Below are 18,186 nucleotides of genomic sequence, written 5' to 3'. Positions count from 1 at the left end.
GCTGTTTCCGTGGCAACTCTGCTGTAGTGTTACATAACACGCCTAGCTCTGTTTCTCCACACATCTGTATGTACACACAGGGCTCTGGTACAGAAACCATCAACTTCTTTACATATCAAAATACATGTTGACGATCATGTCCAACTAAAATTCAGCAGCAGGCTTCACTAGGACAGTCGGGTCATTCCTACTCAAATGACTTTTATTGTTTATAATTGACTCCATTCCATATCCCTTTAGAAAGTAATAGTTAAGTTAGTGAAAGCATGTTTCTTACTTACAGTGTAAAAGTTACTACTTCATTGTGCTGATTCATCACATCCAGCTGGGTTTACTCAGCTCTGTGTGTGTTTCTGAGCTGATGACTAACATCCCTCGATAAATACTTTTCTGCATGCTGGGTGTGTGTTCTCTGCACACACCGATCCTGTCTGATCTTATAAGGCATGAGTCTGACTTTAAACCCACCAGACAGTTCTCTTCCTCTGACACACTCACATCCACTACCATGTACGATTGTGGTGTGCAATATTAGGATTTTTCTAAATAACTCAGTGTCATCGTGGTCCAGTAACTGTATCTTGATCAAACTAGCTAATTTAATTAGAAAAGAGACTATTTGTATTGTTTTGTTGACAGTCACAGACTATTTGTTTTCCACAGAATTAAAAAAAAACCCTATTAAATCAAAAGTTGGGTTTTGAGTGTCATGAGGATGAGTTGATGATGACAGTATTGTGAGGGCCAGTTCAGTATTATCTGTACAAAGCAATATCACTTTTTTATTTGATTAATTTTTGGATTTTAATCATAATCGATTTAAATTTAAATATTATTTTCTATCATTTGTGTTTGTGATATTTTTATTTTAAACACAACGTACAAAAATAATACTGTAAGCCTAGTAACAAAAATGTTGGTTTTTAATTTTATTTTTTTTTTTTTTTTACTGAACAATGGAAACTGAAAGTGTATGCAGTTCATGTTTTCATTGATTTTTTTAAATGAAAAAGTTGCATGTTTGCACTATTCAAAAGAAATTTCAAATCTTCATCAAATAAATGCTGTTAATGTTTTTCACTGCAGCTTTTCCAGTAAAAAAGTATAACTTCTTGATCCACTATTGATAATCATTTTGTGCCAACATAAGCAACATTTTAGATTAGCATTCATAAAATGATCATAAAACCATTGCCTGAACTCTATCTTTCACTGACAGTTCTCAACTGAGCTTATCACTGTTTTCTCCTCTTCCTTTCTGGCTTTTAGACTTGCAACTCACTTCCTTACCTCCAACTTCCCCTCCAAAAATACACACAAAGGGTTATATGATATTGATGTAGCATTTGATTGTTTTTGGTAACGGTAATAAAGTGACTTGAGCACCTCAACACACATAAACACACAGAACCTTAACAGCGTTGCCATGGCGCTGATGTGGTTTCCACAGAAAAAGAAGCAGATTCACTCTGTCCTTTACCCCTTCAGGCCGAGACAGCAGCCAATCGGATCTGCAAAGTCCTGGCTGTCAATCAGGAGAACGAGCAACTGATGGAAGACTATGAGAAACTGGCCAGTGATGTGAGCACAATCATTCATGTACTCTCCTGTTCACTCCCACCCTTCTCTCCTCTCATCTCCTCGCCTCTCTCTTCCTGATGTCTCAACCTGTGCTCATTTAGGGCCAACGAGACGTTTCAGTTATCGAAACTCAGCTAACATTGAGCACGTTTACTGAAAACATAGGCATTTTAAATTCTGCTTTCCAGACCATGCAGATCTATTGAAATTAAGAAAATCTCAAAAAGATCATGGAAATTTTTATACTCAAAATTATTTTAGTAATGCTCAGCTTTAAAATATTTAACAAATCGCTATTTGTGAGAGGAACCTCCAAATTAAATAATTCTACAATAATTGTATAAATAAAAAAATATGTGAACCCTATGTTTAATTCATAATAATAAAAAAAAATCAATATATACCATATTTAAAACTTTCTCTTTTTCTCTCTCTACCTCCTTTATCTCATTCTGTCTGCTCCTAACTTTTTTTTCTGCTCCCTGTTTTTGTCGTTTCTCCCTATTTTTTTCTGTCTGTCACTTGCTCTCTTCAGCTTCTGGAGTGGATTCGCAGAACAATCCCGTGGTTGGAGAACCGTGTTCCAGAGAACACCATGCAGGCCATGCAGCAGAAGTTGGAGGATTTCCGGGACTACCGACGACTTCACAAACCGCCTAAAGTTCAGGAGAAATGTCAACTGGAGATCAACTTCAACACACTGCAGACCAAACTCCGCCTCAGCAACCGGCCTGCGTTCATGCCCTCAGAGGGGAAGATGGTCTCGGTGAGAACCTATCACACTTACAAACTAAGTATCTCCCCAGGATTCAGAGCATTCAACTCTCTTAATTGGATTGGTGATGTTCAATTAATCGTCTATGTGTGTAGGATATCTCCAATGCTTGGGGAAGTCTTGAGGGAGCAGAGAAGGGTTATGAAGAGTGGTTACTGAATGAGATTCGCAGACTGGAGAGACTCGACCATCTTGCAGAGAAATTCCGCCAGAAAGCCGCCATCCATGAGGCCTGGACTGACGGTAACACTTCTTTTTATTTGTTTATAAGAATTGAATTCCTCTCTATGGTATGGCTGATCTTTGCTGCTCCCTGTAGGTAAGGAGGAGATGCTGCAGCAGAAAGACTATGAGACCGCATCCCTCTCGGACATCAAAGCTTTGCTGAAGAAGCACGAGGCATTTGAGAGTGACCTTGCAGCTCATCAGGACAGAGTGGAACAGATCGCTGCCATCGCACAGGAGCTCAAGTGAGTAAACATCTGACCCAGACGCTGCTTCATGCTGCTTCAAGTTTAAATGTTTTGGTCTGGAACAGAACAGAACAGAGTTTGACTCCTAACCATAAGGTTGTGGGTTTGAGTCTCGGGCAGCAATACCACGACTGAGGTGCCCTTGAGCAAGGCACCGAACCCCCAACTGCTCCCCGGGTGCCGCAGCATAAATGGCTGCCCACTGCTCCAAGTGTGTGTTCACGCTGTGTGTGTGTTCACTGCTGTGTGTGTGCAATTTGGATGGGTTAAATACAGAGCACGAATTCTGAGTATGGGTCACCATACTTGGCTGTATGTCACTTCATGTCACATTTCATCTGTAGCTCACATATTCTGTAATATTTTGGTGAAGTAGTTTAATAGTTTCACTCTCATTCTCTCTCTCTAGTGAGTTGGAGTACTATGACTCTCCCAGTGTAAATGCTCGCTGTCAGCGGATCTGTGATCAGTGGGACTCACTGGGGGTTTTAACTCAGAAACGCAGCGAGGCCTTGCAGGTAAAACACATTTATCATACACCCATATGGAATTAATTCTTTCTATTCTGACCCGCAGGAAAGGGCAGTGTTGCTTCTTTGATGACGTACCATGATTCAGTGTGTGTGTGTGATTTTGTGCTGTAAGTGCAGTGTACTCATATGTGTGTCTTGGCTCTATCTCTTTCCTCAGAGGACCGAGAAACTGTTGGAAACGATTGATCAGCTGTACCTGGAGTTTGCCAAAAGGGCGGCACCCTTTAACAACTGGATGGAGGGAGCCATGGAAGACCTGCAGGACACTTTTATCGTCCACACCATTGAGGAGATACAGGTATTATACATCCATCTTTCATCCATCCATTTATTCATCTACCTTTTCATTTATTTATGCAATATCTATCTGTCTTCACCTTTGTTTTCCTTCATTTGGGCCCTATGAAAATACCATTTATTAAATATTTTTTAAGGAATATCACACAATATACATTTTTGTCCATGTTTTAATTGAAACTGTAAACCTCTGTTGTGTAGCACTTTGTTTACCAAGAAATTAAAGGAAGTATTCAGATGTTATTTTAATACATTTTAACCCCTTAACTGTCACCCCCCATTTTTTAAAATAGGCATTAAAGTGCACTATCCAAACTTAAATTGTTGTATTTTATGAACACTTTGGAATATAGACCTAAGATTGGTCTCTTTTTTAAAGAAGAAAATTAGCAGATTTTGGCAAAAGTGGAATTTTTTCAAAAAATTAAATTATCAAAAAGTTATAGAAGTTTAAATGTACTGTAAATAAAATGTGCTATATTATTTTTATTATATTTTATTTATTATAAATATTTTACATAACAGGTTTTACTCTAAAATTGGTATAAAATTAAAGCCTTGTGTCTAAATAAGTTATGTTCCAAATTTGAAGTTGATATGAAAAAAATTGAGGTTTCTGTGAGATTTTATTTAGGGCGTCATACCACAAACAGCCACTGGGGGCCATCAAAACTACTTTGAATTATGTTTAATAATTTTTTTTCCTAGATTTCTCTTGTCAATTTTACTTCAATACTCAAAATAACCACCAAATATGGAATCCTGAGACTCAGACCTTTCCAATGATATGTTTGTTGCCAAGATTATAAAAAGTTTTGATTCTAAAAGACCGTAATGCAACTTTGTAATATGACACTTGACACTGCCCACTAAGGGGGAGGAGACCGCCATAAGATTTTAAAGTACCATTTCCATGGTAACGCAATGTCCGATTTCAAAATGGTTTTCACAGGATGAATCTTGGGGTTCTAAGCTTTCAAATGATATATTAATTTATGATGATTACTAAAAGATTTTATAAAGAAAAAGGACAACAAAAAAAAGAGTGCCAAGCGTCCCACAGGTGGGACGGTGACAGTTAAGGGGTTAAAAGATTAATTAGTTTTATGCATTCATTTGACTACTGTTTTTGATAGTAAATGTGTATTAAATCATAAAACACAGAATCCAGAAAAATTAAAACAGGAAACACAGAATTTCTGAAAAAAGAATACATATTTCGTAGGACTATTATTGTTACATTTTTAATAAATAATTGAATTGTTAGTTTTATGAGTTCAGTTGAGTAGACATTCTTTTTATTTATTAAAATTTAATTAAACCATTAAAATTAAATCCAGAAAAGTTAAAAAGGGAGGGACAACACAGAATTATTTTATCTTTGTGTCCATCCGTCCATCCATGCATCTATCCATTTAGTGGATTTCAAATGTGACTGTGAAGTGTTCTGGTGCATTTCACATAAAAGTTGATATAAGAGAGAAAACTGAAAAGTTGCAGAGGGGGATTGTTTTGGAAAGTTATAGCACCTCTTTTTTTGTTGGTGTGTGTGTGTGTTTGGTTGTGTGTGTGTGTGTGTGTGTGTGTATCAGGGACTCAGCACAGCCCATGAGCAGTTTAAAGCCACACTGCCCGAGGCAGATAAGGAACGTCAGGCCATCTTGGGCATCCATAATGAAATTGCTAAAATTGTGCAGACATACCACGTCAACATGGCTGGCACCAACCCCTACACCACCATCAACTCTCAGGAGATCAATGCCAAATGGGATAAGGTCAGAAAATAAACTTGTGCAGGACAAACAGAAGGGAATCAGAGTTTTCAGACAAATATATGACATGTTATATATATGTATATATTATTATTTAAGAAAATGTGTACAATGAGAGGTGCTTAAATTCACCTCCACACTGCTTTCTCCCAATCTTCCTTTTTGTTTCTCCTCTTAGGTGAGACAGTTAGTACCCCAGAGAGATCAGGCCCTGATAGAAGAACACGCTCGTCAGCAGAATAATGAGAGACTGCGCAGACAGTTTGCTAATCAGGCAAATGTCATTGGGCCCTGGATCCAGACCAAGATGCAGGTGGGACATGAGCTCAACTAACAGAAAATTAACTACATTCTCTTATGGTACTTCAGATAACTTCTGTGAAAAAAAAGATGTCAAAAATGTCTTTGGTGATTAGCTTACATACATGATGACACAAGCAAATTTGTTTGATTTACATTCAACACCGTTTAAAAGTTTGAGGTCAGTAGGATTTTTTTTTTTTTGGAAGGAAATGAATACTTTTATTCAGCAAGCATGCATTAAATTGAACAAAAGTGACAGTAAAGACATTCATGTCACAAATAGCTTCAGTAAATTAAATAAATACTGTTCAAAGAATCCTGAAATATTAATGTTTAATATATGTTTTTGGTAAAAAGTATATATTATAGGTCAACTAATCATTTGAAGCAAAGTAGACACAGGACTTTCTAAAAAAAAAATGCTATGGGAATTTAAACAACAAAAAATATAACCTTACATAAATAGGGCTAGTTAAAATATTACTAGGCATATATTTTAACTAGCCCTACTTTGTACTTGCCCGCATTAAAATTTGTCGTATGTTTACAATCATCTTAGAGGACAAAATGCATCAGATACTGCTAAATTAGCTCTGAAAACCATTTGGGTGGCTGGAGGAAAAACCTTGGGGCAAAGATTCAGGAAGGACTGTGGTTTGGTCTCTTATTTTTTAATGTACTTAGGAAATTGGCCGAATCTCTATTGAGATGCACGGGACCCTGGAGGATCAGCTGACCCACCTTCGGCAGTATGAGAAGAGCATTGTAAACTACAAACCAAAGATCGACCAGCTAGAGGGAGACCATCAGCTAATACAGGAAGCACTTATATTTGACAACAAACACACTAACTACACCATGGAGGTATATACACACATAAAATCTCAAATGCTTGATTGCAAACCCCCTGGTGCATTGGTATGTTCCTGATGTCTCTTTTCTTCCTCTAGCACATCCGTGTAGGTTGGGAGCAGCTCCTCACCACCATCGCTCGCACCATCAACGAGATCGAGAACCAGATTCTGACCCGTGACGCCAAAGGCATCAGCCAGGACCAAATGAATGAGTTCAGAGCCTCGTTCAACCACTTCGATAGAGTCAGTATCACACCGTGCAGTTCAACACCACAGTTTAACATCATTAAGAGCAGTAGGACTTCTGAGACCGTTACTCTGTGACTACATTTGGGTGGGAACAAGAGAATTGCATGAATTTTTGTTAAAAACATTTAATTTTTTTTAATTTTGTGATTGGCTGCTGCGACATTTTGTGCAGTACCTTGGGCAAATTTCAAAGTTTAAAGGCCCATTCGCACAGAGAACGATAAAGATGTAGATTTAAAAATTGTTCTACATGTAAAAGAATAGCAGAGTCCACATTACAGCTTAACAGTAACGGCACAGAGGAATAATATCGTTTGAATCATTTTCACAATTACTTTTTTTCTAGCTGATGAACGATAGAAACATTGAATCAGTATTCCAATCAGTATTGACTTATAACAGTCAAAATTGCATGTTTTTACTTTCATAACAATGTGTTTGTATAATTGACCTGATTTGCATAGAGTGAAATTATGGTATATGTCACCCACACAAGTCCCAGATTACAGGCTACCATACTGAAACCCAACGCTGCACAAAAACCACACACATTGCCACCCAAGACACCTTAAAGGATTAGTTCACTTCCAGAACAAAAAAATTCCTCATAATTCACTCAGCCCCATCTCTTTTTGTCTTCAGTCGCAATGAAATTAAGGTTTCTTTTTTTAAGAAAACAACTAATCGTTTCACTAGATAAGACCCTTATTCCTCAGCTGGGGTTGTGTATAGCTCTTCAAAGCTGCATTGAAACTGCAATTTGACCTTCAGCCCATTGGCCACCATTGAAGTCCATTATATGGAGAAAAATCCTGGAATGTTTTCCTCAAAAACCTTCATTTCTTTTCGACTGACGAAAGACATGAACTTATTGGATGACATGGGGGTGAGTAAATTATCAGGAAATTTTCGTTCTGGAAGTGAACTAATCCTTTAAAATCGTTAAAACAACACAACATAGTTAACCGAGCACAACAGACCCAGATTTTGAGCAGATCTGTCCTCACAGTCACTCTCTGCCCTCACTCACGGCACAGTACTGCACAGTTTGTCCTAACGTTTGTGTACTTTTCTCTTCTTTTGTCTTGTTTTTCACTTCTGCATGGACTCTCTTCCACCCCTCCACATGTCTGCATGACATTCCCCCACCCCTCCCATGTGTGCGCTGCATGTCCACGCTGCCCACGGCTCTGACACCCAGGACCACTCGGGCAGACTGGGCGCTGAGGAGTTCAAAGCCTGCCTTATCAGTCTGGGCTTCGATATCGGGAACGACGCACAGGTACACACACACCAACACCAGTCAGGGAGTTCAATCATTAACCACACTCTTTTTTTGTTTTGTTTTTCCTTTTCCTTTCTCCTTTCACTCTTGTCTCATTTTCCCTCAAACCTTCCTCTAAAATGACTTCCTTCACCTATACCTTCATCTTTATCTCCACTACTACCTGGTTCTGTTTGTCCCTGGTGGGTTCCTGTAGAAGAAAACAGGCATGATGGATGCAGAAGACTTCAGAGCCTGCCTCATCTCCATGGGTTATAATATGGTAAAGCAGAGAGTTCAGATCTCCATGGGTTGTAATCAGGTTCAACTGAGAGTTGTAGTCCCCATGGATAATAAACTGGTAACTCATATACAGTAATCTGAATCTATGGATAAACTGATATAATCCCAAAGAGATTTATGATCATCATGAGGTATCAACATGACAGATTTTGTGGGGATATATCTATGTGGGTTATTGTTTTAGTAAGTATTTCTGGAAAAAGTAGCATTAACTGTTAAAAGTCCATGGATTATAGTCAAGTTACAGTAAGTTATAGTAAATCTACTACATGGTATATAACCTGGAAAAAGAGATTTATAATCAGCATTGGTTGTCCATCATATTTTGAATGTAAGATATGGTGCAGCCAATTTTTACTTGAGTATGCAAGTCTTCTGGTTTCAGTCACTTCCAGTTATTTTAGCTGTACAAAAAACAGATGGAGCAAACTGGTGTAGGTTTTCATATTATTTAAATTGATTTGCCTAATCATAGACACACTGGTTTGTTGCACAAATAGTTTTACCGATTACTGCACGTTGTTATTCTAGTTATTTATCTACAGCAGCTAATAAATCGGAAGTCTCACAGGTTCACAGGAAATAGTTGACCTCCACATTGAAAAATAAAGTGGATAAAAAGCAGAAAGTTAGAATCTCAATGTAATATTTGGTAAGGCGGAGTTATGTGGTTTAGGACAGATTTCCTGAACTCTAGATTAGTCTGGTCTTTGTGGTTCAGTGTTATTTTAGTATAATTTATATTGTTAAAATATTTATTAATGTTTTAAATTAGCTAATATTTTTCCATTTTCATTTTATTTCTTTATTTTTATATATTGTTTTCTTGTTACTTCATTTAGTTGCCAAGGCAATATTTCTAATTTTCATTTTTTTTTTAAGTTTAAGTTTTTCATTGAATATTTATATTTTATTTTACCTCTGCTTTATTTCAATTACCGCAAATGATTTTGTAATAGTTTAAGCATTAGTTTTAGTTAACAGTAACAACACTAATGCGGTTATTACCTGAGAAATTTTCTTAAGTATTCCTGGAAAAAAAACAACAACAACAACAATATCATCAGCAACGCTAACCCACTGAGGAACACTCTTTCATATTTTTTTTCATAGTGATTTTTAAGAAGCGTTTCTCTGTTCTGTAGGGAGAGGCTGAATTTTCCCGCATCATGAGCATTGTGGATCCTAACAGACTGGGAGTGGTCACATTCCAGGCCTTCATTGACTTTATGTCTCGCGAGACGGCCGACACGGACACTGCTGATCAGGTCATGGCATCCTTTAAAGTCCTTGCTGGAGACAAGGTACCTATACACAATCCAAAAATCACTTCCCAGTGTTACAGTGTCTAAATGAATAACTAAATGAAGAACTCTCTCCTCATGCAGAACTATATCCTGGTGGATGAGCTGAGGCGTGAGCTCCCCCCTGACCAGGCTGAGTACTGCATCGCCCGCATGACGCCTTACACCGGCCCTGACGCTGTCCCGGGAGCTCTTGACTACATGTCCTTCTCCACCGCCCTCTACGGGGAGAGTGACCTCTGAACCGTCAACCGTCAACCTGCTTCTGATACAAACACACAAATACGCATATTCATACACACACACACATAGCTTGTGCACTATGAGAGTAAAAGTGGCTCTTCAGTGCTGATCTAGCACCAACAAGCAGAGCAAGCTGGTCCCAGATCAGCCCACCAGAGCAGCTTCCATCAGCACCACTCAATGACATTCGGTCATTTTTGTATCCTCCTATCAGCCCAGGTCCTTCCTGTGTGTCATATACATTATCCTGTTCTTTCTCTAACTGTGTTCATGAAGCCTGTCTTGCCTGTCTTGGGGATCGTCTCAAAGATGCTGCCTTCACATGCTTGTCAGAAGATCCTACTTCCTACTGAAGTCGTAATTATGAGTTTTTCACATTGAAGGAGAGAATAGGAACCAGGACAGGAAATCCTGATACTCTTATCTCTATGTAAATGTACAATATGCAACAAACGGTTACAAATATACTATTCGTAAAGCATGTGGTAGGCAGCATCATGTCATCATTGCGACCCCTGACCCAGGTGATACTGCATGACCTTGTGCTACGATTGATCCGCTTTTTTACATAGAGTAAATGCTTGTTGATGAGACTGTTTTTGAACGTTTTCTTGTGACGGTGAGTCAGGCTTCATGAACAGATCTTCCCCTTTCTGCTTCCAAGTGCAACATTGAAAAGCTCCCTCCCAGGAGGAACGTTTTCTGTATTTTTACTTCTTATTTTGTTTGTTTGTTTTTTCCTCTTCATAAAGGAATAAAGTTAACATATTTTATTATACAGAACAAAAAAAGGTATTTTTCTTCACCTTATTAAAAAAACTTTAAAAATTATGAAAATTTAAATAAAGAAACAATCACAGTTGTGTGTTTGTGTTTTTAATCGCTTGTGTGAAGGAGAAATGTGTTCTGTTAACTCAAGATAATGATTTTTTTTTTATGTAGAAAGGAAGGAAAAAAAATAAGAACATTATGCTTACAACACATTTATTCATTTTATTCACTCAAATTATGAATATTTAAATAACATTTGCTGTATATTTCCTAAAGAAACATGAAAGTGTAGAAGAACATGTAAGACATACTATATTTTCAGATAATGTACCAAATTTATTTAATTTGGCTGTTGATAAAATACATTGATTAGAGATATTGATGTGCTATATTGGCTTTGTGTTCTTTGACCTGTTACATACTAACAAACACCATGAAAACAATTTAATTTTCTAAGAAAAGGAAAAGATGATTTATTTATTTCAACTGCTTTGATTGTGACAGCATGTTTTCCATCTTAGCTGGCCTGAAAGCCACAGAACTCTTGCTGTGATTTCTTGAGTTTTTTTTTTTTATGTTTTCTGGTTTTAAGGTCCTTGCTAAATTTATTTAGACATTTGATTTCTATGACAAAGATCTAGTTAAATTGATTTTCATGCTCTAGTCTAGAGTTTCTAATATAAAGTTAAGAGATCTATTTGCTCATTTATAATTTAACTAAACTAACCCTGGAAATGTGCTTTCAGTTGCAATTCGCACAAACAGTAATTTAATATCTAAAGTGGAACTAGTGACTCATTTCTCAGTTTTACACGGACGCAATATGAGGCTGTACGATGTCGCTGCGGGGATTGTGGGTTTACATGGCGGCGCCCGGTTAGCCATGTTGAATTATGTCTGACTGACTTTATTCTGAATAATGTGAAATTGTAGAATGACATACTTGATGTAAACATGTGGAGTCAAGTTCGTAAACTCCAAAAGAACAGGACACTGAAATATGGGATCCCGATGCTGGTGAGCGCTGGTTTCGATTTAAAAAGTTGTGTAACACACGCCTTAGCAATAAGTAGACCGAAATCCTGGTTTAAATAATATTAATAATCTAACTGTTGTTTAATTGACGGTCAACTGTTAATTTTGAAAATTAAGTGTGATGCAATTTTTGTCCAATATTAGTAAAATTTAATGAAGGTTTTTGTACGTTTTTTTACGCAGTAAAATTAAGATATTATGTAAATCAAGTCATTGATGCCTGAACAATGACAAAATAAATACAAATATAGGATAGAGTGACAAGAAAGAATATATTCTCAGATAATTCAGTTCTAGATTTTGACACGCATTGTTTGTTTTATTATTATTATTATTATTATTATTGTTGATATTGATGATATCACAATTTTTCAATGTGCAATATATTTTGCAAGTTCTCTTTTTCTATGTTACACACTGTTGTCAGCTTTCTGCTTTTGTAAAATCTCATGCTCATAATGAGACCCCAGTGCTGATATTTCTGCTGATATAATGTTTGTTTGGCTGCTGGTTGTGGGAGGGTCCTTTGGATTGAGAGAGTTCACTCAGATTAGATATGATGCACAGAAGCTAAAAAAGAAGGTATGTAAAACTCAATAGACTAAAATATAACATCATATAATCTTTTCATGTACAGGCCAAGTGACACTGACAGAACTTCAGCCAGAACACATTTATGCTTTACAATAAAACATGATCATAATTTATTTCTTATCTTTTTTTTTTCTTTTGTGCGTGTTTGTTTTAGCTGGACCCTGCACTGGAAGCACGGGTGAACAATAAAAAACAGTCAGCCATCCTTCAGGAAGAGTACGAGGTAATGAGAGAATGAGTGATGAATAGATGGAGGATCTCTCTCTCTCTCTCTGTCTGTGTGTGTGTGTGTACTAATGTTTTATAGAGCCATCTGCTGTTTTGCTGTGGATTGGAAGTTACATTTACTCGCTAGTGAGGTTGTGGTAGCCTAATTGTTAAGCATCTGGCTTGTTAAATGCAGTCAGTGCAGTTTTGGACCTGACACGGGGGGACTCAGGAACTATAATCGCAGTTTGTCAAGCAGGACACGTAACACTAGGTTTCTCCAGGGAGACTGACTGACCCTGTAATTAACGTGCTGTAAGTTATTTTGGACGGAAAGTGTCTAGTTAGCTGTTTAGTCTTAACTAAGTGCACTGGATGGCAAATGGTTCATTTAGCATCTCCGTTTCGGGCTGTGGGTGTTTGCGGCTGTCCACAGCACAGCAAAAACAGACCGTCATTATACTGCAGTGGTGATTCTCTTTGACTTTAAAAACTTTATTTTTAGCCTTACTGCCATTATAAGAATTTGCAATGCCATTAAATCTGACCTTCTGCTGCCGGATAGTAGTAGAAGAGTGCCCTCAAGTGGAACCAGGGAGATGTAGTCATTATAAACCACTTTACAGCTGTTCATTAAATGATAAATATTAAAGTGCCCCTATTATGGATTTTTGAAAATTACCTTTCATGCAGTGGGTAACACAGCTCTAAGTGAATGAAAACATACTGCAAAGTTTTACATCTGAACGTGCACTGTGTATAAAGTTGTAACTGTTAACTCTTTACCCGCCAGCATTTTTGAAAAAGGTTGCCAGCCACCGCCAGCGATTTTGATGATTTTCACTAAAATTTGATGGCCTACAGTATATTTTGCTATTTGAATATGTAATGCACCAAAATTAAGATCAAAGCCTATACTTAAAAAAAAAAGTTTTATTCTAGCTTAAAGCATTCTTTTTCATCAACACTTGAATACAAGTAGGTTTCATAAAATTTTATAATTTTGAGCAAAAAGATGAGATTTTTTTAACAAATTTTTTATAAAAAACTATATCTGGACAATATTCAGTATGATTATCAAAGCATAAATCCAGTAAATCGCTTCCATCAACACCTCCAAAGCATGCACAGCCATATATCACTTCCTGGATCATAATTTCACTCCGTAACATTATGCAGTTTTCATTTATATGCTGTCTATTGCTGATGGTCGCGTCGCATTATTTGTAATATGCATCTGTTTACATGAGAGAACGCTTGTTTCTCCGTCCTGTTCACGTGTGTTTTTGTTCGGGAGGTGTTGTATTCGTTCAGAAGATGTGTAATAGCGACCCCGAGTGTATTGCAGTGAAAACACGGAAAGCCGTAAAAACTCGTCAACGGCGGGGAAAGAGTTAAATGAAAGAGTCGACTCTGAATCATTGAAACGAGTCGTTATTTAAACGAATCCCAAGCCGTTTCATGTTGACTTCAGCATGAAATATTAGCATATTGCCCGCCCAGTTGTTGATCTCTTCGCGTTGATTTGAATGAAAATACAAATTCATTATTTGCCCCTAGGTGCCGCTTTTGGAGCAGTAAAAATAGCTGTTTCCCCGGTAACGCTGTACACAAAGCAGCACAGGATGAAATGGACCAATCACCGCAGATTAGCATCACGCAAAGGAGGGGTTTGGAAAAATTATTCGTTAAAGGGGTCATATGATGCTGCTAAAAGAAACATTATTTTGTGTATTTGGTGTAATGAAATTGTTCATGTGGTTTAAGGTAAAAAAAAAAAAAAAAAACTTATTTTCCACATACTGTACATTATTGTTTCTCCTCTATGCCCCGCCTTCTGAAAGGCATCGAAGGCTCATCGCTCTGTAAAGAAAGGTGTGCTGTGATTGGCCAGCTATACAGCGCGTTGTGATTGGCCGAATGCCTCAAGCGTGTGACGGAAATGTTATGCCTCTTAACATATCGTGATGCCTTGTCCGGCTGGAGCGACGAGACATGAACATAAAACCCATTATAAACGTGATATAAACCTGATTTCCAGTCGTGTCATCTTTTGGAAGGCTAAACAAAGTAGTTTTTTCTCAACGAAACAGTGTCACACACCACAACCTAGAGTGAGCCGCGGGCGGCTTGAGGCGGATTCTACAAAGAAGCGTACCTTGTGCGTGCGGAAACCACATGTGACGACCCGGGGCTGGACTCCGCTTCGTCCACGGTGAAAGCAGATTCGGCGATTTACAGTACAAAGTTGATGTATTTCCTCAGCGACCAGCACGGATCAGCTCCAGGCATGAGGAAATGAATATCGTCCTCTTTTGGCAGGCCAAACAAAGTAGTTTCACTTTCACAGTGAAACACACAGCGTCTATACGACATGGCAGCGGCAGCAGCAACACTACAACGAGAATCAAAGTTACGCCTTCTTTCTTTGCGTGAACATTTGGTTGGCGTTATGCAAATCTTCCCACATACTGATGTAGAGATGTGGGGTGTGTTAGAACGAGCCATTTCAGGGGGGCGTGGACAAGTCTCAACTTTTATAAAGAATATCTCTTTGTGTTTGAGACTTTAGTCTTTGCAACTTCACAGATCTTCTTTATTCACCAAGAGCTTGTAACACTCCAAAGAGAAAGGAGAATTTGAAATCGCATCATATGACCACTTTAAACGAATCGTTTGGGAATTGTTGAGCAAATAAGGTAAAAATAAATGCATATTATAAGACAATGAAAGTGTTTTTGACCTTGCATGCATGTCAGCCTGTTGTTGGGGACTCCCAAAACCTTTCATTACCCATAATAGGGGCACTTTAACTCGGTCATGCTTCATCCTAATTGTTTTATTTTAGATCTTACACTGACCCACCATGAATCATAAAACAAATAAACGCCCTGCTCTAGCTGACTCATTTTTGGTAACAGTACACTACTGTTTGGGGTCATGAAAATTTAATTCAAGTTGATCAAAAGTAACAGCAAAGACATTTATAACATTACAAAAGATTTCTTTTCAACTTGCAGTCATCAAAGAATCCTAAAAAAAAGCTATCATGGTTTCCACACAAATATTGAACCACATTCAATTAATTAGTTATTTTAATTTGTAATAATATTTCATAACACAACTATTTTTACTGTGTTTATGATAAAAAAAAATGCAGATTTGGTAACTTTTTTTTTTCAACAACATTTTTGAACATTAGTGTATGTGCCATAGCATTCAGGCCATTTATTAAATTAGCAACAACTTGACTAGTCGTTCAATCCATTTTCTATGAATTTCTGTGTAGCTTTTGAGAACTGGCATTTGCCATTAAATTGCTGTGTGTGCTTGATTGCGCATTTGATTCGTGGCTTTGAAAAAAGATTAATTTAATATAATGTAATCTTTTGTTTCTATAGAAATTGAAGGATTTGGACTTGGATGGATGGAAGAACATTCGTGGCCCACGTCCCTGGGAGGATTCAAAGGAGCAGCAGCAAGCTCAACTCAATAAAAGCACATAGATCTCTGAAACCTTAAACTCCCACTGCTGGTCCAAAGATGTAAGGCTCTCATAAAAACAGTGCAGTGTATGGTTGTCTTGTCACCATATAATAAATTAGAACATCATATGTTATTATATCTAGATGATCTCTCTGTCCAGTGTTTTTGATGCTCTCACTTTTTTTAATAGAATCAGTAAGGTTGTAACCCTTATTCTGTCTGTGTTACCATGTCAGTTTGCATTCACAAAGTAATGCATAACTCAAGACCCAGTGGTGTATTTGAGTGAGTAAAACCCCTTGTTCTTTCAGTGGTGCAAACAGAACCAATGGAGCCTGTGCACATGCTGGGTGAATGGCACTGTGTAGGCAGTAGGCATAAATGACATAATTTCACCCGTTTTCTGGAGATTTTAACATTTGACACAGTTAAAAATTTAAGACATAAATGGTAGTATTGTACCTTGTAAAAAGAAAAAAAATTACAGCTTTAATTATCAAATATTCATTTGATTATTTTACAGGACAATTGTAATTTAAAACCATAATGTATTTATGTCTTCATTTTTGTAAATAGACTTTAAAACAATCACTTGCAAGCCATGTGCTCCATTAACCAACATCAGAGAAACATGAACATGTAAATGGGCCACCTTGTGCATTGCTACTGTGTTTTTAGTCCATTAAAGTCTGTTGTAAATGTGAATCCCCATGTATTTGAATGAATGAATCTATCTCCATGTCTCAGTCGTGGCCCATTTACCTCTTGAAGTTGTTTACCAGTTTCATTTCACATTAATTTGCGAGAAAACAGGTTTGGAAACTTGCTTATTTTTACAGTTCAGTTTGGTGCTACAAGTGGTATGGAAAGGACTCTTTCAATTTTAACAGTATTTATGTTAATAGTCATATATTGTAGGTTTAGACGCTGAGAGATATTTTACAGGATTCAATACCATGGACCTCCCATTTTAGACTAATAAAAAATGTGAATTATTTTTAGCAATGCATTTTTATATTTTATAATTCATTTAATTTAGTTTTCTTTACAAATTTTTTTTTTACAAAAAGTATTCTTTATTTAATAAAAAGCAATAAGTTTGATGTTAAACAACTTTGTAGTTTACAACACATTTTTACTGATTCTTTCAGTAAGACTATCAAGTCTTTTTTTTTACATTATCTTGGTGACAGATCATCAGAATTTAAAACAAAAATGTAGAATACATCTCAGAAAACCAAATGTTTAAGTTTGCAAGGCATAAAAATGGATGTCTAAGATCAATGAATGCAAGATTTTCGGTGGCATTGCACAACTAGCCCGAAAGGACCAGTGACTGTCAACCGCTGTTCTCTCAGCTGACCCAAAAATCTCTCTCTCTGGCCCCAGGCCAGCCAGTCATCCTTATTGTTGAGCCGTATTTGAGATTCATATTATAATTTATTGTGATAAGCTTGCCTTTAGACCCAAAACTTTTCAGTTGACTGTGTCTGTGCTCATTTTGTGGTTATTGTGGTGATTTTCATGCTGATCATCATCGTTATCTATTGTACGGTGCAGCCTGCACATCATCATCCATAAATGCATCAGTGGGATGCTACACAGCAAGCACTAATATCTGGGTAGAATATCACCTCCTGCTGCTTTGATCAATGCTACACCTATGGTGATTTTTAAAAGGTTGCATCTTTGGTGTACATTGCATCCAACTGTGAAGCAGCACGGTCTTGATTCAGTCCTGGAGTGCACGTGTATTTCCGACAGGATCCGGGCACGGGCTGCTGCTCTCAGGCTAATGTTAACGCCAGCACTGACTCATCTGTGTAATGTGAAGCTTTGTTCCAAGGCAAATTTAACAAGCCCCTGCTGACTTTCCCTCTTTCCCCTCGTCACTCTCCTGCTGGAAATTCCAGCAGTGTCATATCATGTGCTCCGTCACTTTAATTGCTCAAGTGGGAATGATCCTCAGGGGCCGAAGGGAACATATCAACAAATCTGACTTCAGGAGTCCAGATATCCTCAGGGGGCATTAAAGCCACTCATGTGTCCAGTTCAAGTCAAAACAATGTTGACAGGGAAAGGCTGTAGTATGTTTCAGTAAACTTTTGAGATGTTTTGGCTGATCAGGTAAGGTGGACAAAA

General features: G+C 37.5%; 2 protein-coding genes across 6 annotated transcripts in view; both read left to right on the top strand.

Moving 5' to 3' along the window:
* The window catches only part of LOC109092183 (alpha-actinin-1), a 28,869-nt gene extending 18,320 nt beyond the window's left edge, over positions 1 to 10,549 (top strand). For 2 of the 5 annotated variants that reach the window (XM_042769291.1, XM_042769290.1), the window contains exons 9-21: positions 1,489 to 1,581; positions 2,117 to 2,347; positions 2,452 to 2,599; positions 2,676 to 2,826; positions 3,239 to 3,347; positions 3,520 to 3,660; positions 5,252 to 5,434; positions 5,610 to 5,744; positions 6,419 to 6,598; positions 6,685 to 6,831; positions 8,319 to 8,384; positions 9,550 to 9,708; positions 9,793 to 10,549. In XM_042769291.1, coding sequence (XP_042625225.1) covers positions 1,489 to 1,581; positions 2,117 to 2,347; positions 2,452 to 2,599; positions 2,676 to 2,826; positions 3,239 to 3,347; positions 3,520 to 3,660; positions 5,252 to 5,434; positions 5,610 to 5,744; positions 6,419 to 6,598; positions 6,685 to 6,831; positions 8,319 to 8,384; positions 9,550 to 9,708; positions 9,793 to 9,951 — 1,902 coding nt within the window. In that variant the 3' untranslated portion in view covers positions 9,952 to 10,549. Of the gene's footprint in view, positions 1 to 1,488; positions 1,582 to 2,116; positions 2,348 to 2,451; positions 2,600 to 2,675; positions 2,827 to 3,238; positions 3,348 to 3,519; positions 3,661 to 5,251; positions 5,435 to 5,609; positions 5,745 to 6,418; positions 6,599 to 6,684; positions 6,832 to 8,038; positions 8,120 to 8,318; positions 8,385 to 9,549; positions 9,709 to 9,792 lie in introns of all 5 variants that reach the window. The other 3 variants (XM_042769289.1, XM_042769288.1, XM_042769292.1) reach the window with 2 other exon arrangements.
* Positions 10,550 to 11,544: 995 nt separating this feature from the next.
* On the top strand, positions 11,545 to 16,749 carry LOC122147275 (cytochrome c oxidase assembly protein COX16 homolog, mitochondrial-like). The gene is made up of 4 exons (XM_042769307.1): positions 11,545 to 11,739; positions 12,262 to 12,339; positions 12,506 to 12,574; positions 15,960 to 16,749. Exons 1-4 carry the CDS (start codon positions 11,677 to 11,679, stop codon positions 16,062 to 16,064), a joined length of 315 nt encoding a protein of 104 aa, XP_042625241.1. The 5' UTR covers positions 11,545 to 11,676; the 3' UTR covers positions 16,065 to 16,749.
* The last annotated feature ends 1,437 nt before the right edge of the window (positions 16,750 to 18,186 follow it).

The sequence above is a fragment of the Cyprinus carpio genome, chromosome A13, assembly GCF_018340385.1.
Source record: "Cyprinus carpio isolate SPL01 chromosome A13, ASM1834038v1, whole genome shotgun sequence".
Classification (NCBI taxonomy): domain Eukaryota; kingdom Metazoa; phylum Chordata; class Actinopteri; order Cypriniformes; family Cyprinidae; genus Cyprinus; species Cyprinus carpio.
This window is presented reverse-complemented; position numbering and strand designations above follow the sequence as displayed.

Bases quoted from the DNA above. Each gene is read 5' to 3' on its own strand.
- LOC122147275 (XM_042769307.1), top strand. From the start codon at position 11,677: ATGTGGAGTCAAGTTCGTAAACTCCAAAAGAACAGGACACTGAAATAT. The intron at 11,740-12,261 runs GTGAGCGCTGGT...ATGTTTGTTTGG, and splicing joins AATATGGGATCCCGATGCTG to CTGCTGGTTGTGGGAGGGTC. The intron at 12,340-12,505 runs GTATGTAAAACT...TGTTTGTTTTAG, and splicing joins CACAGAAGCTAAAAAAGAAG to CTGGACCCTGCACTGGAAGC.